Source organism: Phodopus roborovskii, unplaced genomic scaffold (genome assembly GCF_943737965.1).
Source record: "Phodopus roborovskii unplaced genomic scaffold, PHOROB, whole genome shotgun sequence".
Classification (NCBI taxonomy): Eukaryota; Metazoa; Chordata; class Mammalia; order Rodentia; family Cricetidae; genus Phodopus; species Phodopus roborovskii.
Window position 1 is genome coordinate 28,000,267 of NW_026126409.1, and position 22,874 is coordinate 28,023,140.

The 22,874-nt window shown below is 46.0% G+C and overlaps 3 protein-coding genes across 4 annotated transcripts in view; 2 read left to right on the forward strand and 1 right to left on the reverse strand.

Moving 5' to 3' along the window:
* Gtf2e2 (general transcription factor IIE subunit 2) overlaps nucleotides 1–1,186 on the forward strand; it is a 45,834-nt gene extending 44,648 nt beyond the window's left edge. The window contains exon 8 of the mRNA XM_051182256.1: nucleotides 499–1,186. Coding sequence (XP_051038213.1) covers nucleotides 499–615 — 117 coding nt within the window. The 3' untranslated portion in view covers nucleotides 616–1,186. The remainder of the gene's footprint in view (nucleotides 1–498) is intronic.
* Saraf (store-operated calcium entry associated regulatory factor) overlaps nucleotides 1–22,874 on the forward strand; it is a 735,200-nt gene that overhangs the window by 374,369 nt on the left and 337,957 nt on the right. The window lies entirely within an intron of this gene.
* Rbpms (RNA binding protein, mRNA processing factor) overlaps nucleotides 6,133–22,874 on the reverse strand; it is a 146,614-nt gene continuing 129,872 nt past the window's right edge. Inside the window, exons 7-9 of one of the 2 annotated variants that reach the window (XR_007834368.1) lie at nucleotides 16,754–16,823; nucleotides 12,419–12,522; nucleotides 6,133–7,577 (exon numbers count right to left, since the gene is read on the reverse strand). Coding sequence is in view for 1 of the 2 variants with exons in the window: in XM_051182261.1 (XP_051038218.1) it covers nucleotides 16,761–16,823 (63 nt within the window). In the remaining variant the exon portion in view is untranslated. The remainder of the gene's footprint in view (nucleotides 7,578–12,418; nucleotides 12,523–16,753; nucleotides 16,824–22,874) is intronic. The other variant, XM_051182261.1, reaches the window with a different exon arrangement.

The window sequence follows — 22,874 nt, forward strand, 5'->3', positions numbered from 1 at the left end:
AACACACACAGACACCAAACCCTTAGTACTTTATCATTGTTATTTTGAGTTTCAGGTATACAGGGTAAAGAATATTGCAAAGCTCCCTGTCCCTGTGCTTTTTCTAGTTTTGTCATTTCTCAGTAATTTGCCATATTTACTTCAGCTCACTTTTTAAACTGCAAAGTGGCAAGAACGTTTTTTAGACTTGTTGGTGGAGACAAAGCACAGGGATTCACTTCATCTTACTTTAATGACTCACTGCCTAGCACAGTTGTGTTAACCTGTGCCCTGCCTGTTCACTCCAATGGAGGTTTGCGCCTCGTGGTATTGGGGCAGTAGGGCTAATGGAGGCTGGGTGTGTGCTGTGAATGGGGTGTTTGAGGCAGGACACACCAAGCAGGAGAAAGGAAAAGGCTCCAGACCCCAAGTCTTTGTTGCTGTTCTTTGGGGTTCCTCAGGGAATCCTTGTGTCCCATGGAGTCACTGTGGTGTTTACTGTCTTACCTTTTCCTGCAGGCCTCTATTCAGAGAAGGAAAAAGCCTGCTTCACAGAAGAAGCGACGGTTTAAGACGCACAATGAACACTTGGCCGGAGTGCTGAAGGATTACTCGGACATTACCCCTGGCAAATAGGCAGCATTTTTATCCTCAAACAAGGTTGCAAACATACCATCAAGGTCTTTCCTCATGCTTGGGATCTGAAGACTCTGCCTTCCCATCTGCTCCTTGGGACTGAGGAGAGGAGCAGTTCAGTTTACATAACAGGAGTGCATTACCAAACCCAGCTTTGTCACCCAGCAGGCTAGTGGGAAACAGTTCCTGTTAACTCCTGGGGTTGGTTTGATTGCTTTTTCTAGAAAGATGCTTAGCATGGTATGCAGGTGTCTTTGTTTATCTTGATTTCTAGGTGGTTCTTGATTCCCTGTTTTCTCTATTGCTTTAGAACAGGTTGGCAGATATTGCTGGATGCAATATTTCTTTATTCCAAGAGAAAAATATTTATAATAAAATCATTTGTAGGAGGATCTTTAAGAAGTTAGGAAATTCAGTTTGTTTCTCTTAATTCTTGAAAGTAGCAGGGGACAGTGGCAATCACTGCTTAGGTGGGTGTTTGGGATTATCACAAAGACTGGAGTCAGTGCTGTTGGCACACAGGGTATGACTCTGGTTAATAAGCTAAGCAATAAAATTACACTAAACGTAATTGTTAATGCTTTCTTTGAAAAGGCTAAGTAAGTATTTAGTAAGTTGGATTCATGATTTGCTACCATCTTGAACAAGGATAAGGAGCTACTTCTTGCCAGCCTCAACATGAGCTTCACCATAAACCAGCTGTCAGGTGACGACTGTCCTGGCCATTGCTGGTGGTGGTGGTGGGGACCCTCTGTCACCATTACCAAGTAATGTGTGAGTTTTTAGGGTTTTCACTTGACATTTTCTTACCTACCTATTCCTATGACTCGCCCTGCTCCCTTGAAACAGCATTATTGGAATATAAAAACTAAGTTTAATACTCTCAAAAACGGCATAAGAGTAACCCAAAGCATTGGGCTTCTGATGAATAATACTTCATATTTTGTGTCATCAGTATGCGTTACCTCTTACCTCCAAAAACATGGTCTAAGAAGATGTCACGCTGTGCCTCCCTCATAATTAGAATATAAGAAATTCACTATCTTGCTTTGTGTCTGTAGTTATTTGCTGGTAAGGACCTATAATGTTTATGGTGTGGGTTAGCTTTCCCCACTTATCTTCCAGCAGATGCTTATGTTTGCAACCATGTTCTCCAAGCCCTCCTGGACAGGTAGGTGCTCAGATACTTGCTTTACTAGTCTGCGTCTAGTGACTTCTAGCTAAGCCTGCTTCTTTTTCTTAGGGACTGGCCTGATAATTAATTTTAATTTCTTAACTCTCCACAGAAATGAAGAAATTGAAATCTAGAAAATTAATGTATCTTGCTAGTTGCTAAGCTTGTAAATTCTACAGTTTTGTTTCATTCACTTGCACTGTCTTGCAAGTATCATTCCCCTTGGCCTATAGCCTGTGAGTATTCTCTCCTGAGGTACTGGGAATGCATCCCTGGATGAGATGTGGGGAGTAGGCAGTCCTGTGGGACACTTGAGAGCCTGGTTGTGTTTGTATCTGTAATAAGAAGGAATGGACTCTAGCAGCAGCTCTTCTGGGTGACTGAAGACACTCCTTCAGAAATTCCAAGTGGAAGTCCTGATCTCACCTCTGCCAGTTGCTGCTGGATTTGCTGCCATTTAGAAGGGAGTGGGAATGGGCACAGCTGGGAGAGTTAATAGGCTGAGACAGCCTTCAGTGCATCTGATCTATAATGCATCACACTCAAAAGAGGCTTTTAGGGCTAGTTAAGAGAATGCAGTTGAGCCTAGACAAAGTATAAAAATGCACCTCTGGCTGCTGCTGTCATAGCCTGTAAATGTGGTCAGGTGATGGTCAGACTCAGGGGATGGAGAAACACTCAATACTTGGTGTGAGTACCCGGGAAAGCAATGTAGGAACTTCAGTCCCAGTACTTTTGAGGAGCCTGCGAGTGTACAACTCTGGATCTCTTGTGAGTTCTTTGTTCAAAATCACTGGAGTGAAAGCATGTCTGAATGTAGGCACTTGAGGGACAAGAACATTTGGATTTCTGAAGATTCTGATTTTTTGTAATGGCTGTTTTCTGAGACATAGAAGATAAAACTTAAGTGTCCCCTTTTTCTTCCAAGTTATTGCTTTACTTTAAAATGATTCATTTTGGGGAAGTTTTTTTTTTTTTTTTTTTTTTTGATGACTGTTAGCTGAGACTAATGCTGTGTCGGGACCAGCAGTGACCTTTGTTCATAGCATTGCTGTATTTGGAACTACATGTAGGATAGCTATTTCCTAGTGGGTCTTTCCTGAGAAATCAGTAGGTGTTCATGAAAGAGAGAAGCAGTGGGGACTTGGAGACCTTCTCAGACTAATTTGGAATGCCTAGTTTTGGCTCATCTTGTGTGCTTGGGGAGAGCATGTTGAGGGAAGACAGATGGGATAGGACCTGGCCTCATGGCATTGCTGTCTTCTGGTTCAGGGTTAAAGCATTTTCCTTCATAAGTCTTTCCCCCGGAAATAAATAAACGTGGCTGGCCCAGGACTGGACCTCTTTAACCATGTCTGATTTCGGGAGCTGAGTGCCACCTGGAGTGGTTACTGTCTCTTTAGCAGATTGACAAAGGCCCTCTGGAAGAGTGGGCTGCAGTATGACCCAGCCCATTAGGAGTTGGCTAGTGCAGCCATGTGGCCTCATGCTTTCCAGACAGGTAAAAGTCAGTCACTTTTCATATGGCCAGAACACTGGCCTAGAAACAAAACAAAAATATAAGAACGTCAAAAGTGATTAACTGGCTAGTCACTTGGGAGGCAGAGGCAGGTGGATCTGAGTTTGAGGCAAGCCTGGTATGCAGAATTGTCAGGGTTACACAGAGAAACGCTGTCTCAAAAAACAAACTCAAAAAAAAAAAAAAAAAAAAAAAAAAAAAAAAGATAACTAAGCAAACTACAGCCTGAATTTGGTAAGGCCAGTTCTAGAAATGTCAAACAGGTGTACTTCTGCACTTGGCTTTTTTAAGACACTGAACATGTTTGCCAAGTCCTCACACTGAAACCACGTGTTGTAGTTTTTGGAGAAAAAATGCTCGTTTGTCCAGGTGAGTATTTTAAGTTCAAATTGTATTTAGGCCTGTTTTGTTCAAGTCAAATTGGGTGAAATTTAAGCATCTGGTTCGATCACATTTCTAACTGGGGAAGGGATGGGAAAAGGCCTGGCTTTGTTGATCTTGAGTTTTCTGCCTCCTGACTCAGACCCATGACTGCTGGGATCCCAAGGATGTGCTGCTGTACCCAGCTTCTAATTTGACATCAACAGAGAAAGGGTGTAAGTAGAATGTATTCCCCTCTTCCCCCGCCCTGTTCACACCCTTTGTTTCTAAGTGAGGACTGTATATAAGCAGTGGAGAGTGAAAGCTTCAGTTTGTCACAGTTTGTGAGATGACTTCCTTTCTCTCCAGTAAAGCAAGTTACTTCGGCTTATCTCCCCAAGTGCACCAGGAAAGAATTCATGGTTATCACTGGGCTACAAAAGAGTTCTTGTATGTTGGCTTCTTTTCAGACTTTTGAATCTAGCCAGAGCTGGTCAGTTGGTATTGGCAGCATTAATCCTGTGTGTTCTACAGGGGTGGTAGACTGAAACTTGACAACATGCTCTAATTTGAACACCTTACTTAATCAAACTGCCAACTGCATATGGTTTGTTTAGCACCAGTCATTAAGTTTTAAGCATTTTGAGGATGGGTATTTTGGAGACCATGTCACTAACATTCTCTGGCCTTCCAGAGTGTTGTAAATTGTTTTGTCATAGAGTATAACAGGGGCTTAAAAGTTAGAGAAGAGAGCATCCATTATGGGATCATGCAGGGGAGAGTGCTTTTTCAATGAACAGTTGGCTGACTGAGTATTGAGGAAGAATTCAGAGTGTTGGTTATGCTTCCTTGTTATTTAGCTCAGGTAATGCTTGCAGATGCCTTGCTTCATCCTTTTGGGTGCTGGGATTACAGATCTGCACTACCATGTTTGGTTAGTTCTTGATGGTGCCTGGTGGAATGGGACTGTACTAGTTGCAGAGTCTCATGAAATAAGGGCAGATAGGCAAATACTGGGTCTAGTGATTAACTGGAGGTGTTCTCATTCCAAAACTTAAGATTTTCAATACTCACTTTAAGTTGAAATTTAGTTGGGGGGGGGGTTATTTAATTCTAGTGCTAGTTTTAGAGTTAATCTTGTGTTCCTGGGGAGAATACACTTGGCTCAGTTACCATTCTTTTGAAGCCTATATAATTGAGACCTTTTTAGAAGGAAGCAAAGCCATCTATCCTTTCCTAATCACAAGTTACTGGTTTCCAAAGACCCTGTACTCATTTCTGATCAATAGAGTGACATAAGATATTCCAGAGAAAGTTAATGAAGTAGGTGTAAACTCCTTGGTCAGTGGAAATTAGGACTTGTACTCGATTGAGACACACCATGCAGGCTTGTCCTTGCACTTAGCTACTCCAAGTGCATCCCAAGGCCTCTTGTGGAAAATGCATACAAAATTGACTGTTTCGGATGGGGGCAGCTTGAGGTAGTGACACTCCATTAGTGCTAGCTGTGAGGTAGTCTCTGGTACCTTAGGATTGGGACCTCATAGATAGGCTGAAGGCAAAGCCACACTATCAGTGTGCCCCACAGAGTAATCTTAAACATATTTCCAGGAACTGGAGGATGGCTATGGAAGCTACACTAACTAGTCTTCCCCATGAATGCCAAATGATCAGAAAGCAGTGATCATGGCACGGTTTGGGTGGCTGTCTCTGGAAAAATAGGTCATGAGTTGAAAATTGGCACCTAAAACTGAGGTCACCAGTGACTACTGAACAGTTAGGAGGCTAGACTAGCTGGTGAAGTACTAGCCTAGCAGATTATAATAAAGCCCTGGACAGCATTCCTTTGATCTCAGCACTGGGAAGGGGAGGTAAGGAGGATCAGTTCAGAGTCATCTTTGGCAACACAGCAAGTTTAATGAAAGCCTGGGGTTCACATAAGATCTGGGCAGGGGATTGTGGGAGTGTTTATCAGCATCCACATTTTTTTTGATTTTGAACTTTTTTAGAAAATGGTTGCATTTTGTTTGTGTTGTATGTGCACTTTGTGAGGCTTCCTGAGGATGTTTGTATCCCATGGACCTCCAGGTACTGCTGTCCCCAACAGACTCTGACCTCCCCCTAGACAGGGTTTTGCTGGGTAGTTATGGCTGTCCTGGAACTCACTATGTATACCAGGCTGACTTGAATCTCAAATCTGTCTCTTGGGATTTAGGGCACATGGCACTATTGAGTGGCAGAAAAAAAAATCTGCTGCACTCAAACTTAGTAGGTGAGGGTGGATGGTACCAGCTGAGCTCAGTTGACATTGTTCAGGAGTGTGAAGCCCTCAGTGGCCCATGCGTGTGCTCAGTTACCTTGTGACTCCCCCTCTGAATCTTGCCTGGCCCTGCCACTGTCTGGAAATAGAGCTCATATTGTGGGACATGGTTGCTTGATATGAATAAGTTGCCAGACAGTCATGTAATAGCTGGAATAAACTTTATTATTATTTTTAAAAACAACAATAGAAAAGTACCTTTACACAATTTATAAAAGCATAATCGTTGGTGAAGTGGCGCTCTTTTTTTAAAGCAAGTAGGAATCTCAAAGCCAAGTGGCACTGAGGGCACGAGCAGTCCTAGACACTAGCGTGGATGTCCTAAGTCCCCAGCCCCTGCCCGCCCCTTTGCTCTAGTTTTAGTGAAAGGCTCTTACTCCAGGCCTTGGTGTTCCTTTTTCCTGTTTTGGAATAACCTGTAAAAATTTGACATTATTAATTCTAATGAAAAATAATAACCCCCCCAACCAATGATTTAATCATTAAAACATGACGTTTTCAACACAACACAAGCAGATCAATAACAAAGATACAAAGATTGTGATTATGTCTAGCTATATCAGCAGCTGGAAATTCTGAGGTCAATAGATTATTACACATGTTCTCTTCTCTGAGGAGTGGGAGAAGCCTCTGGAAACCTATTGGTTTACAACAAGACTAACTTTGGGTTTTGAAGAAGTTTTGCAGCAAAGTGTGAATGGCCATGGTTACCTGTTCCACCCAGTGCAGTGTAGTGGGTAGGCTGAGGATGCACGAGCACACACTATGACAGATGGCTGTCAGGCTTTAGAACACCAGCTCAGATGTGCTGTGCACATTCACTTTAAGATGTGATGCCCATTGCAGCCAAGCAAGCTGGGTGGCCAGCCTGCCTCTCCCGAGGCCATGTGGGCCTCAGAGGTCCAAACCAAGGTCCCTGCACTTAGGGGGGAACGTAAGAACATAATAAATACAAGTCTACAATGGCAATACTTCACTTGACACAGCCTGTGTTGTTGCAGCCAGAGCCACCATGGTTTTCAAATGGTACACTGTGCTCAGGATACATGACCTAGGTAGTAGTCTTTGCCCAGTTGTGAATACAGATGTTCCTGGGGGCTTTGGTTATCTTGCAGAGTTCATTTCTACACCATGTTACTAAAATGTGCCCTAACTCTGGGCCAGGCAGATGGAGTCCACATATTCACAACACATTTGTGGAAGTTCCGATGCTATTCAGAGACATGCCTCAAACATGCAGCTTATTAGAAAAAAAAAACGAGATAAACATTAAAAGCATTCAGAAATGAAGCGCAAAAGTGAGCTAACCTAGTGTAAGAACTCATCCTTCCATTCTTAAAATGTCTGTTAGAAAAATACTAACCGTCTTGGCTTTACTGTTGTCTTTGTTCTATCCGAGGATGTCTCCAAACTGTACAGCAATGTCAGACCATGCATTCACAAATAACACGTATTTCTTAAAATTATACAGTGTAAAAGAGTAAAACACATTTTATTATATGTTTTTTTTTCTTTGAGGAAAACAGATGTGTGATAGAGGCTGTGGCAAAGTCTTGAAGGGATCAAAACTGGGCAAGGCATTTTCAAACCTGCAACAGAAAGAAAGTGTGTTGGAGAGCAGCAGCCTAGACAGTCATCAACAATCAGCACCTTCAGCGACATCACTGAGCCTCTGTGAAACCTGTCTTGTCAGCAGACTCGTGGGTACTGGATAAAGACCTCAAGCCAGGTGCCATCAGCCCTGGAGGCTGAGACAAAAGCATCAGCTGGGGGTCCAGGCCAGCCTAGGCTACAGAGAGATCCTATCTGGAGAAAAGAAGCAAGGGGCCCAGCAGATGGCTCAATGGGTAAGCATGTTAATTGTCAAGGCTCATAACCTGAGTTAGTCCTGGGGACTCCTGTGGTGGACGAGAACGAATTCCTACAAGTTGTCCTCTCACCCCTCCACACACACTAAAATAATGTAAAGAAGAAAGCCCCTTCTTTCCCTGAAGTTTGAACAACTCTCACGTGTTGTGTGGCAGAATCAGAGGCTGGTCTTATTTTTTTTCTTCTTCTTCCTTTCCTTTTTTGAGAATGGCTTCCTTTGTAGCCCAAGCTGCCACTGAGCGTAACCTCCAGCCCAGATCCTGGACTTTGCTGTCTATCCACAGTGTTCACAGTGTTGTAGTGCTGTCCAGGGTACACTGTACAAACCTTTTTTTTTTTTATCTTGAGTCAGGGTTTCTCTGTATTTTTTGGAGCTTGTCCTGGAACTAGCTCTGTAGATCAGGCTGGCCTCAATCTTGGAGATCTGCCTGACCGAGTTCTGAGATTAAAGGCGTGCCCCACGAACACCCAACTTGTACACCTGTTTTTACTGTCATTCATTTTATATTGCACAACACCCATGTTTTCTTGCCATCTGACAGGTTAGGCATGTGCTCTCCAACAGAGAAGTTTATGTAATAATAACGACCTGCAAAATGCAGTGACTATGCACCTGTAGCTTGGAAAAGCACCAGTGAGAAAGCAAGCTGTGCACAGCTTTGCAGAGCAGGAACTGACCTGCAGGCACACTGTGCTGTGACTAATGCTTTTCTCCCTCCCAGTTGCTGCAATCCTAATACATCAACAGCTGCTTCCTGTAGTAGGAAAGCCTTAGCCTTGCAGTGACCACTTCCTGGCAGCAGTGTTCTGAGTCAGAAGTGTTTGTCTGGTAGGGATAAACAAAGAACTAAAGCTCTCTCCTTTAGGAACCTCTCACTTCCTGCCTCCTATGCTGCTTCTCACACCCTGTGTTGCTCAAGTGAGGAGAATCTAAATGTGTCCATCTCTAGGGGGGCATGGTAGTGCATGCTTTTAATCCCAGAGGCATGGGGCCAGCCTGCACATGTGAGTTCCTGGCTAATCAGAGCTACACTGTTAGACCCAGCTTCAAACCAGTAGCCAAAAAACTTTCAAAAAGTGCCCATCTTTTCCGTTAAACCCTAATTTCTCCGAGAGTGGGTGAGGCCCAGAGTTCCCACAAGCTAGGTATTCATCAGGTGGCGTTTCCTTGGCTGGGCAGGAGTGGGAGTCTAGGGCAGAAGAGGACAGATGGAGTCATATTTTAGATGACAGCAACAATTCCTTTTTGTGAGCCTCTGGCCTCATAGCCTGACTCACTTCCTCACATCACTTACGTACCAAAGGAGCTGAAGCTCTCTCTTCTGGGGACACTCCTGCCCTTGCTCCCTATAGAGCAGATGTCACAGAAACAATACAACCTTCCACCCTCTACAACTTGTGCCGCCTCCTGACCATGAACACAATCCATCAAACCCTGGCTGTACAGCTACAGCAAGAGTTCCTGCTGTAGAGACTCCCCAAGGGCAGCACTGGCCTCTGGGGAGAGAACAGGTCTGCACAGATTCTGGTTTAGAAGGCCATCTTGGGAAAGCAGTAAGCTAAACAGTGGGATGCTGCTGTCAGTGAAACTGAGAAGGGACAGACAGGCAAGTCTATACTAGCCTCTGAACTGTTCCAGTCAAAACTGTGACCATCTTCCCACCAACCCTGAGTAGCAGAAAATGATTCAACAGCCCCTCATACGTCTCCATAGGCTCATAGTCCCTAGGTCCCTTAGTATATTCTTCAAGACACCATCATTTACACTATCTTTGAAAACCTACCTTTTGTAGGCAGGAATTATGTTGGATAAGACCATCCTCTACCTCAGAGGGGCAAGCAGGGAGGGTACAGAAAAATGTCCATTTAGACACCTAGAGGCCCAGGGGTCTACATAGTGCTGAGGCACCCTTGTGTAGGAAGCTGACCCCTTGGGGTGGGGTGGGGTGGGTGCATAAGCCTCTGACAATGGCTTTGGAAAACACTCTGCTTTCCCTCCTGTGCTTCCACACAGGATCTCAGGTTGGGAAAAGAGGATTGCAGAACCTATAGTTCCCTGAGCTCTCCAGAGCCCCATGGAGACTTAATTCTCACATGGGAAAGGAATGTATCCACATTGCCATCTATGTCTCAGACTGAACACAGGGTCAAAATGTAGCTATTTCAGTCCCTGTAAACAAGGAAGAGGGTTAGCAAGGAATGGAGTTCAAACCTTGGAATGTGTTAACAAGGACATTTAAACAGAATCCAAAGACATCCGGGAACACAGCGCCCTGGAGGGGCAGTGTGCTGGGTGACTAGGGCCCAATTCTGTTTGCAACTGAGGGGCCCGGAACAATGTGCAAGTGGTGTCGCACAAAAAAAAAAAAAAAACAGATAGGGGTGACACAGCTCTGTGTAAGCCTAAGGACAACCTAAGCTTGAGGAAGCCCCTGAGAGTTTCCTGGCTTCTTCCATGTGTCTTCTGTGTATGCATGTGTGTAAACATGTACAACACAATTAAAAAAGCAGAAATAAATTCCTGTCAAAGTTACTTGTATTGAGTAAGCTGTAGTTCCACATTGGGAGACTGCCCTGCCTGAGATCTGACCAGTACATGCAACCACCAAACAGCTGCTCAGCTGGCTTTGATATGTAAGGTCACTGTGGCACACTGTCGACTCACAGGAGGAAGATAAAGTGGAACAACCATTTAGACGATTTCTGCCTTGCTAAGCTACACTCTACCTGGCCAGACACCAGGTAAATTTTCTCTCCAAACCAATAAACAACTGCTTTAACCATCCATCTACATGAGTGGCCTCATGACTTAATGATTTCCTTCAAAGCTTAACTTTAATCTCTAATGTTCATTCTTGCCAGCTCAGGTAAGAAATTTTCCTCTGCTACCCTGACTCCATCAGACATTTTTATAGTGGTCACCTTAACTAAGTACTAATAAGTGAACATTTAGTCTGTAGTCTTCTGCAGAGACCAATCTCCATGTACCCTCCCTGGCCATGTTTATGCATGGCTCCAGACCTTCTTGGCAGAGACAGCCTAAGGGTAGAGGGAACACTTCCCTCTTCAGCCCAAGGTGTGCCTGTCTGGCAAGGATGACTCACGTAAGCATAGATTGGCGACAAGAACAGCCTCCAAGTCTTGGGAACGATAGAGCCAGGAGCCGAACTGTCAGTGCCAGGGAATGCCCTCCTTCCCTGCCACTACCACCACCCATCTTCACCATTCCTGGGGCATCACCCACTTCTGACACGGGGCTGGTGAACGCTGACTGGGGAACTCAGAGGGAGGGCACTTGCCTACGACCTGGGTTTTACCCCCAGGACTACGTCTAAATTACTCTAGAGAAAACCTATGAAGATCAAGAATATCATGGGCACTACTGTGTGGGTTATGATGAAGAGACAGATTCCAAGGCCATACAACAAATGGGAGGTCAGCAGCTCCTCTGTGTGGCATGTGCAGTGCCTTGGATAGCTTTGTGCTACTGTGGGAAACAGACCAAGGAAAGGTACATTCTGTTGGTGACTTAATTCCCAGGTGCAAGGTAGGCACAGTGGCACACACCAGAGTGTTAGAGAGGTGTTGTCCTCCACGTCATGGAATTACCCCAAATGCCCTAATGACCTCTTTGGTTATCTGTCTGAGCCCCTGTCCTCAGTGGCAACCTTGCCTTCCTCCTTGACTCTTTTTTTTTTTTTTTTTTTTTTTTTTTAAAGCCCCTCATAATGAAATTTGCTTCCTTCTTTGGGCTGAGGCATGAAGTGTCCCTGATATTCTGTTACCGGAAGCCACTTCTGCAAAAATCACTGAAAGCTGCCATCTGAGGTGGCAATGAGCAGGTTACTTTGGTAGGGTACATTGTAATTTCATTTACAGACTTCTACCCAGGGCCAGGCTTGGTGGCAGACACTTGTAATTAATCTCAGCACTTGGAAGGCCAGGGGAGTAAGATCCCAAGTTCTACATAATGAGGCCCTCTTCAAACCAAAACTGACATGATAGCTACTACCAACTGAAATGACAGGCCAGGGAAGCCCTGTGACATGGAGGGGCTCCTGGAGAATTTTACAGAATTAGTTTAGCCTCACTCTAATTTTAGGAGAAGCTCAAAATATGTCTGTCTCTTAGTACAGAAATGCTGTCATGCTTAATTGGACAGATAAGAGGGCAACAATACTGTCTCAGATTGCAAACAAGTTTTGGGAACTGAAAGGGAGGAAAAAGCTTCATTTTATGATATTCCCTACTCCTGGGGTAGCCAGGCATGATAGCATATATGTTTCCCAACACTAAAGAGGCTGAGGCAGGAGATTCAAGACTGAGGCTAGCCTGGGCTACATAGTAAGGTGCTGTTTCAAAACAAAACGCACCCACCCAACTACCTGTTACTACTAGCCTTGCTGACCTGAAGTGGTTTGTGGCTGGTAGTCACCGGAAGGCCTGCCAGGCAACCAGAGAGGGTACTATGCAGATATCACAGGTTGACAGAGGCTGTGGTTCCAGGAGATACTGGTGCCCATCCTGCCCACACTGGTTGCCACCTGACTTTGGCACTCACCAGCAAGCTCCAGTTTTGCAGAACAGCTGGATGACAGTCGCCATCAGTGAAGATCGCATTAATACCCCCAAGACAGATTGCAGCCGCCATCACACACCCGAGACCTGGGTGGACAGAGAGATCGGTTAACTGCACATGGCAACCTTTCTGTGGACCTCATACTGCCCTGGGTCAGAGCGACCAGCCAGCTCTGTTGGGGCAAGGAGCTGAACACAGCTGCCACTGCAGGATGACCTTGCAAGTAGTACAAGGCAGGCAGGCAAGTGGAACAATGTGACAAACTATTGGGCCAGAGACAAGGGCAGTCAGAGAAGTCATTGAGGTAGAAGCCCAAACATGGGAAGCTGCCTATACCAGCCCGTGGAGACTGCATCTTGAATTATAGTGGAGGATTCCAAGGGCCATCCCAAAGCCTGTCAGCCAAATCATTAGAGATAAAGCCCCACACAGACTCTGAAGCAGCCCCTAGAACTGGTGGCTGTCCTGACTTTAACAGCTTTGGAAAGCTGTGCCATCTGAAGAATCTGCTCTTCCTGGAATTAGGGGTGAGTCTGAAGGACAGGAAGCCTTCCTAATACACTGTTTTACGAGAATAAGCGAGTAAGATTGCATTACAGAAACATTTAAAAGGGGGTAGGTTATTTGAGGGAGAAAGATGCCTAATCTCCCCCAACCTCTGTCACACTCCCACAGTGACCAAGAGTGTTCCCCAAGGTTGGCTGTCAATAGCAGCCCTATGGGGCCTCCTGAGGCTGCCAAGCGTTCTCAGATGCCCATTGCTACTGAAGTCACCAGTGGCTTGCTTCCCCATGACTTCTGTGCTTATGCTAATCAGTACTAAATTGTTACTGAATATTTACTGTTAGGAGTTCAAGTATGATCTTGATAAAGTAGAAATAGGAAGGGTAAATCACAAGAACTACACTGGCTTCTGAGGATATTGCAGTAGAAGGAAACAAAACACTGGTGTCTTTTAAAGGAGAGAACAGGGGTGATTACTGGAGCCACAGCAGCCATAAACTGCTACAAATCCCAGCCATTTTATCTCCCATTATTTGGTGAAGCTGTAACACATGCTCACAATTTATGTGGCGTGGGTGAAAGCCAAGAGAATCTCACAAGTTCTTAATATTATCTCACCCCACACCAATTCCCAAGCTCCTTAGAAGACTTGTCTAACTATGTTTGGATATCCAACAAGGAAAGCCATCACTGTGTTATTTGTAAGGAGCAACAGAAAACGTGTTCTCTTGCTCCTGGTGGAGCTGGGAAATTGATAGTTTTCAAATGTGTCTTTCAGACATTATTATAGTTCTCATCACATGGCTGGACCATCACCAAAACTCTAGTGATGGGGTGATACATGTAGACAGACTAAACATCACTCATCCATGACTATATGGCAAGCACACAACACTAGCATGCTCAGGCTTCTAAACCCTCTTCTAGAGGTCTTCCTTACAACACCAGTGAGAACAAAGCCACAGACCCTTCTCTGCAGGCTGAGCCCGGCATTCCAAGCAGCTGGTGTGTGTATACTATGTCCACAGGGCTCCCCATGAGAATGTGGGACACAGCAGATACAACCCACATTTATACAAAGAGTAAAGAGCTATGTTAGTTTATATTTCTAGTTTGCTCATTTCTTACATCAGCACTAAGAATCAAAGTGGATAAACTAGAGATCCCTACGGTAGCAAGACATAGTGCTGCCACCTGTGAAGACTTGGGAGTCAGAGGCAAGATCACAAATCCAAAACCAGCCTGCTACATAAGACCTTGCCTCAGAAAATCACACACATACCCAAGGCCTCTTCTGGAGTAGGCCAAGGACTATTGAGATTTGAAGGACAGCATATGACTGGCACCCTATTGCCTCACTCTCATCTTCTGTGGTATGGACCTGGCCACCTGGCTAGCACTGACCTTTCTGACATATGATTTGGTCTCTTTTGTTTCTATTAGCTCATCAGCACCACTGTATCCAAATCTGGTTTATATTCCCCCAGACTGCGTACCTTTGATTACTGGTTTACTTGGAAAGGACCTGATCCAAGACTATGGAAGAAGCTGGACTGGTGGCTACACAGGCTAGCTCCATGTGACAATAATGGACACTGTTACCCAAATTCATTCTGGACTGTCTGCACATGACACACACACCTGAGACCTTCTCACACACAGGCTGGCCTGTGGCCCATATTGAATTGTGTTCAAGTGATGTCATGTTGTTTGGTTCAGATCTGTGTGTTGATGGCAGCAGTCCCTAGCCCTGCTTTGGTAGCTGCTGCCACCACTGGGCCTCTGACAGCCACCTTAATGGCCCTGTGAAAAATTATTTCGGGGGGGGGGGGTTTAAAACATGAGCAAGCTTATGTGAAGTGTAGGGTCTTTTAACTGGAACACACATAACTGCTTAAAGATGTGTTTGTTTCTTTAAACCTATATAAACAAACAATGAAACAACAGAGAGGCTTCGTGCCACCATCACCACCATCATTTGCCAACTTGCCCATCAATGGAAGAAATTAGTGTCCCCAGGGCACCTAGCACTGCCGGCAGAAGCCAGATGACTGTTCTACCACTGATTCCACTATGTGCATGTTTGCAGGGTGGTAGCCGCCTGGCCTAGGCCAGGAGCACACTGGGAAACATTGACCTCCCATCACCACGAGGACTCAGCAAGTGCAGTCAACATTCAGCACTGATGCTGCTACCTATGGGAACTCCTTTTGCCTTGGGAAGAGAAGGCTAGCTAGCCCAATAACCCACCATTCCTACTTCCCTTTTCCATGAGCACGCACAAACATGTTGAGGTAGAATGTAAGCCATCACAGGCTTGCTCATAACACACAACCTCTGCCTCGACGCTGGGAAATGTGAGCATCCACTCTATGTGGCCCGCTCTCAGAATAGAAGGGCCTTAAAAGCCTGTCACCATCAACATCAGGACAAACACCCTGCCAGAGCTGCATTAGCGGCTAACAAGGCCCAAGCCTGCCCCTCCACCCATTCACTTCCCTTCCTAGTTCATAAAGGGCCGAGGAACCTGACTAGAAGGTGACTGGGAGCCTTGATGCTCAGAAAGCTCCATTTCAGTCACACACCCAAATTTCCTTCACCTTACAGTTCAGAATTACAGTACCTTGTGCTTAATCAGAAGTTTGGTCAAAATACAAAAGGCATTTGTGGTTTTGTTTTTGAATTTACAAGAAATAATTAATCTGATTATTGCCTGAAGCAAAGTTAGGCCTAACCTGGATGCCCATTTAGGACACTTTATAATCACACTTAGGGGTAGGCCCCATGACTAGTATTATTTCGGTAGACTTTTTGTCTCATATTGCTTTGTTTGGACATTTTGCTTACATATTATAGTTTCTGATTTTTACAGGTTTTGTTCTTGTGTATGTGTCTGTGTTTGTTTTCCTTTTGTCTTTTTTAAATTCTGGTTTATTTGCCTGTTTGTTTTCTATTGGGTAGGTGGGGAGGGAAAACTGACCAGAATCTATTGTACAAAAAAATGTTTTTCAATAACTGAAAAAAATGTATTGTTAAAAAGTGGCTGGAGAGATAGCTCACTTGTTGCTTTTATACAGGACTTTGGTTCCCAGAACCCACCTGGTGACTCAACACCTGTAATTCCAGTTCTGAGGAGGTCAGATGCCCTCTTCTGAACTCTTGGGGCACTTACATACATGTAGGAAAAAAATTTAAGAAACTCATACATGTAAAGAACAAATCTAAAGAACAAATCTAAAAAGATATTTTAAAATATTAAGGCAAGCATTGGCAACAGCAGCAAACTGCTATATATATATATATACATATATATATATATATATATATATATTTTAATGCTGGGCAGTGGTGGCCCACACCTTTAATCACTTGGTGGGTGGGGGTAAAGGCAGGAGGATCTATGTGAGTTCAAGGGATGCCTGGTCTATAAAGTGAGTTCCAGGACAGCCGGGGCTACATAGAGGAACCCTATCTCAAAATAAATCTTTGAGCAGGCGATGTGTCCTCCCTATTGGGAAGATCCTTTGTTTAATACTGGGGGGCAGGTGAACCACAGCTGATTCATCAGATTTTCTGATGCCTGGTCTGCAGACATGAGCAATGCTGAATACTGATGGGATGGGTTGGACAGGAATCATTCCCAGGTGAGACTCAAGCAGTGCTGGGCCTGTTCCTCATTTTCCCATTCCAGGTGAAGAAAATGCTCAGGTGAGGTGCCCTCATCTCTTCTGCATGGAGGAAGCTACTGATTATGGACATTCAGCACCTGTGGGCTAGATGTATCAAACAGCCCCAGAGAAGCCAAGTACTCACACAGCCTTCAGCAGAACTGTCTGGACTTCCAACCCTGAGAAGTAGCCTCGGAGGGAGGGAGCCAGCGCATCTGAAAAGACAGGAAGAGCAGTGAGCCAGGGTCCCACCTCATTCTGGGTCTTCAGACCTACTCACACTGGCCAGGGTGGGATCTCCTGCCCAGGGCCGAGAAACACCACAGCAACATCCTGAGACTTTCCATGTGCCCTATGAACACAGCAGCCAAACTCACAGGGCACCACCCACTTCAGTTGGTGCCAGGGCTAGAGAGATGGCTCAGTGTTTCAGTACTGGCTGCCCTTCTAGAGGACCGGAGTTCAATTCCCAGCAACCACATGGTGGCTCATACGCATCTGTAATGAGAGCTGATGCCCTCTTCTTGCCTGCAGGCAGACATGCAAAGCACTCATACATAAAATTGTAAAAAATTACCCTTGAACTCCTGATCCCCCAGCCTCTACTTCAGAGAGCAGGGCTTACTCTGCTCACTCCTCTTTTACTAGGGAAGAGGGATGGCTTCCCACTGTGACAATAAGCAACACAGACCATGTTGCTGGGATCTGAGTGCAAGTGACAGCAAAGAGAGGGAGCCTGGGAAGTAGTGGCAGGACCTGGACACATGGCAGATTTTCTCAGGCTCAAGCATCAAGATGTAGCAGGGGCCATTTTGGCTGAGGTGGAGGTACAACGTGGCCAGAAGGGAATTACAGCTGACCCCAGGAAGCCCCTGGGGACTCGGGGTTTCAGGGAAACCCACCCCTTCCGCTCTTTCACAATGGTTGGACAAAATCTGTCCTAGAGTTCAGCTCAGAGTGCAGATCAGGCTCTGCTGTTTCCTGCTATCCTGACTCTAAGGGCTGAGAAGCCAAGGAATTGGGACCCAGGGAGAAGCTAATTCTTACACTTTTGTCCTGATCCCTAAGCAGTCCTCGGGGTTTCCAACTCAAGGACCCCTGATAGGAGCCATGTCCCCAGACTGTCAGTGTAGGACAGAGGGGTCACACTAGGGAACTTCAAATTGGGGTACAGAATTCTGCTCTGATGTTGCTCCAACAAAACAAAACAAAACCCTAAGGGTGAATTGTAAGTTTCTGGCACATCAGTGTCTACCTCAAGGCAGCTCCTGGGCCATCTTGTATATGAGGTGTCCTTTGGTGACCATATCAGATATTATTTCCAGAAAGCAGAGACTAGCTGGCCAGAGGCTCAAAAAACACATGGGTAAAGCACATTGCCTGAGAGTCCCCAGAGCCCCCAAAGGTCCTGGAAAACAGGCCAGCATCTTTCCCACCACTCATGGCAAGGAAGGGTTGAAGGATCAGAAACTTGTCCTTGAATATAGACTAAACACCCACACTTGAGGGTCTGTAGGGCAAAAGGAGCTAACAAAATCACAAGGAGAAAATGTGGGAAGAACAGGGTAGGGAGGTTAGAGACAGGAGCAGAGGGGTGGAAGGGCTGGGGACCAAAGAAACCAGTACCTACCTACCTTGGTTCACGGCTCGTTCATCTGAGTCCATTTGCTCACTAAGCAGAGAGCAAAGTTGGAGCTGCCTTCCTGAGTCAGCTGGGAAAGGGCAGCCTAGGGGCCAGGGCCCTCAGGCAGGGGACGCTGGGAATCTAAACCTAAAACTGTCCTTGTGCACTGGGTCAGTGTAGAGCGGTAGTGGCAGTTGTGGGGCCTGGGTGTGAGGTGGGATACCCTGAGGCCAGCATGGGATGGTGTTCACTGAGGGATACAGGGATGGGCTGGCAGGGAGGACAGTGAGCTGTAGGGTAGATGGCATGGGTCTGTAACTGGTGAAGGTGATTGTGAAAGAGGCCTCCTTGCTGTCTGCCAATCTAGTGCTTTCCCTACACACATGCACGCACGCACACATGCATGTACTCCCTCAATCACACTGTGGCAGACTGATCCCCTAGATTGGCTAGGACTCTGCAATGTGCTTTACAAGACACAGTGGTTCTTGCTACATTTCATCTACCTGTGGCACCATCTTCCAGCAGGGGGCAGCACCCACCAGGCCAAACTGCTGTTCTTGCACCATGGAGGGGCAGAGTCCCAGGGGCACAGCCAGGAGTGTGGGCAGCTAGCCCAGGAGAACAAGGTGTTTTATGCTAATCACTACTATTTGGAGGATGGCAAGGAGAAGATTCACCTTTACCCCATATGGGCTGTTTGTTCTGTGGTAGCGTTTGGCTCCAGGTCACTCTTGTACATGCCCTGGAGGCTGCTTCTGACTCATTAACACTGGGAGACCACAGGTCTCCCCAGACTTCCTCAAGATCAGCTCTTCAGAACAGTTAAGTCTACACATTATAACCATAAAAGAAGAGCTGGCCTCAAGGCTCATCCTGGCCATTTCTGCACTGTAGAAGCATGCACGCACACATATACACACACATCCCACAAGCTTGCATACCATTCCAGGGGTTTGAGGTCCCCATGAGAACTTCTAACATAATATTAACCCTGGTGTAATCTGTGCCACACAGAGATAAGTGTCAAGGTTATCACAGCCCGAGAAATCTAGAAACCTGAAATTTCTCCAAATAATGTAGTTGTTAAGAGGGCGAAATCATTGCTCTGAGGCCACACTGTATGGATCCCACCAGCCTCCATCACGAATGCTGCTTTAAAACACTTATATGGTAGGCAACATTGTTGGGAACTAATATCCCAAGTGGTGACTGGCTAGATGGAGTAGCAGATACCTGGGAAGTAAATAATCTAGAGAAAAAAAATTGCATGCTGGAGATAGTTAATTACCCACAAGACACACAACTGAAGCCTGACACTTCAATGCCTCACAGAATGTTTTCATGGTGCATGGACAGAAAGGTCTGCCTCTGTCTCCAGAGCGGCACCCCCTGCAGGCTGAGCATGGCATAACAGGACAGGGCTAACTATCTTTTGCTCTGACTCTCCCCTCACTCTCATTGTCCCCTGCAGAGTCACAAGGAAGGCTTCGGGGCACAGGGATCAGTACAGCTAGTGGACATCCTTTGGTGGCATTTTTTTCTCTGCTGATCACAGGGGCAGGTCTAGAGACCTGCAGTCCCTGGGCCACCAGGCTCACCTCAGCCTTTTAGAAATGTAGCCACATTAGGGCCCAAGCAACAGACCCCATGTATTTATTAATTTATTCACGTGTATGTGTGTGTGTGAGGAAGGAGGGCAGCCTGGCCAAATTGGTTTGTTCTTTCCACCAAATGGTGGGAGCCAGGGATTGAACTCAGGTCATCAGGCCTGATGGCAAGTGTCTACCTACCTAGCCATCTCACTTGCATTTCAAAAGACTGGGCTGCGGGCATGCACACACTCAGATGGGAGGCCCTGCTCTTAGATTTCTAGAAAGGCTTCACAGCACTGTTTGAGAGCAACACCCAATCCTTGGGCGAATTCAATGCGAACAGTGAATACAAGGATCTGCTACGATAGAGGACTCACTCCCGAGCCTCCCAAGGTCACCTGGCCATAGAATCTTTTGGCTCTGTGCCAGCTAGGAATAGCCATGGAGCTGAGAATGGCAGTGTGGACTCCTGACAGTGGGGATGAGGTAGATTTAGGTGGCTCAGGTGCATCCAATGTGGCACCCAAACTTCTAGCTCTTAATGAAACTAATGTTCATTTGAAGAAGACCACACCAGTGACATCCTGGTCTCATAGCTGTGGAACAGACTCCAAAGCAAACCTATCCCCTTTGAGCCTAACAGTTAAGACAGCACTTCAAAAATGGATTTTCAGGGCTGGTAAGTGGCTCAGTGGCTAAAAGAGCTTGCTACCTACACTGCTCACCTGAGTTCGATTCCCAGGACCTGAGAATTGTGTGACCTGACTACAGAGAAAGGCCATCATATTACTCATCCCAGCATCTGGAAAAGGGACCAAGTAAGAACATCTTGGCTGTAGCCAAGAGGTAGCTTACACACACAATCCTAGAACTTGAAATGCTGAGGCAGGAGGATTGCTGCAAGTTTGAGGGCAGCTTTGACTACATGGCAAATACTATCTCAAAATACCATAACGTACCAGCTGGAGCAGACCAGTAATGAAGGTCCTAGGATCATGAACACATCCTCAAAGACCAACCATGCAGGCAGGCACCAAGCACAATCTGCTCATGGCTAACTCTGTCCTGGGCCTTTGTCCTTCCTGGCTGTTCTGTACCTAAGTCAGGCTCCTGTTTCCAGACAGGCGTGTGAAATGCACTCTGATGCCTCCAAGTTCACTGAGACGCTGTTCTGCTTGAGGGCGCCCGAGCGTGTAACACCCTGCGTCAGATTTGGTCCACAGTGGCTGCTTGCCATCCGTATTTAATCTTGTCAGCCTGTTAATTTTTAACTATGTTTGCTAGCTAGGGCCATTAGAGGTCCCTGGGAGCTGAGCTCAGTGAGGCGGGCAGAGCTCATGTACAATGTATGAAGCTTAAAGTTGGGGTGTCCCACTTTCTCATCCTGTCACTGGGTTCTGGCTATCCCCACTGGCAGCACAAATTCTGAATAAAACATGATCCCATTTGGAGTCAATTTCCCTTTTGCTCCCAGCCCCCATCACAACTGGTTTTCTTCAAAGAGAAAAAGTTCACTTTCTCCCTTTCTGAAGCCAGTCTAACAAAGTTTCCTTTTGGCTCTGGGTTTGTTTCCAAAACTCAAAACCCACACAGAATGGTACTGGGAAGCCTGTGTCTAGGGAAGCAACTAGAACCTGTGGTAGAACCTCTCCACCTGCACCACAAGCTCCCCCACTCCCCACAAGCTCCACCACAAGGTCTTCCCCACTCCTGCTGCTGTCCCTGGACCTCAAAACCAAGTCCAGCACGGGTTTCCCCTCTCCAACCGCTACTGTGCTGTTCTGTGCTCTATGCATGGCGTACTGGGAGTCCCCGGCAACACCAGGCTACAGATGGAAAGGTATGGAAACTTCTGTATGCCACACATTTTTTATATTCTTCTTCTCAAATTAACCTCAACGAGATATGTGTTCATCCTTCTATTTAAACAGCAAAAGGAAAGAAACTTGCCTAAAACCTCATGTTTAAGAGAGTGGGTAGCAACTGTCATAAAAAAAAAAAAAAATCCTGTTTGTGGGGCTGATGAAATGGCTTAGCAAATTAAAGCACTTGCCCTACAAGGTCAAACCTGGGGCTCAAGAAAGATGGAGAGAGAGAACCGATCAAGTTGCCTCTGACTTCTGAGCATGCACCACTGACTGCACATATGCCCAGACACACACTTCATAAACATAAAAATAACGAGTTACTAAAAAAAATTCTGTGAGGGGTGGCATATCTGTAATTCAGAAGGGTTTTACAACAGAAAGATCATAAATTTGAGGACAGCCTGGGTCAGAGTGAGGCCCTGCCTCAAAAACCAAACAATAAAATTACTTTTGGGAGACTGGTATCTTGAACTAGCGATCTTCCTGCCTCTCTGTCCTGAACGCTGGGATCACAGGCAAGAGAGACCAGGTCCAGTTTTATATGTTGTTAGAAATTGCCTCTTGCTAGGAGGTCTGCACTCCCCAACAAAACTACATCCCTGACTATTGGGTTTGGGCCACTGAGAGTCCTATTAGGAGGTCACTGGCCCTTCCTTTCTTGGTGATAATACGGAATTTAGATGCTGCTGAGACTCAGATCTGTGCTTCATCAGAACTCAGGGAAAATCTGCAGATGCCCCAGGGTTTAGTTTCCCACAGAGGACACGCTTAGAAACCTAAAGTCACCTTTATCAACAGAACACAGTACCATTATGCCCACTGATTGAGACCCCCTGGCAGCTCTTCCCCCAGGAACAGGGATGAAGAGGCTGATTGCTAGGGTGGGTTTTTTCCCCCTTGAAGGGGGGTGTTCAGAGACCCTGAGAAAGTGACAAGGTCACAAGGAGAGAGGCTGTCTTAGCCAGGAGCAGGATCCCTAGGCTCCCATCACAGCCCTAAAGTCTAGCCTTCCAAGGTGCCAGACATGACTGTGAAGCTATGAGCCAGAAGGAGCAGGTGTGAGGAGTTGAGAAGGCCCCAGAGCCCATGGGCCTTTCTCTTTTGCAGCTTAACAGAGGATGTGGGGGGTGAGGGTCAGGGGACAGCCATGGGCTGTGTGTATCAACAAGCACCATGTTG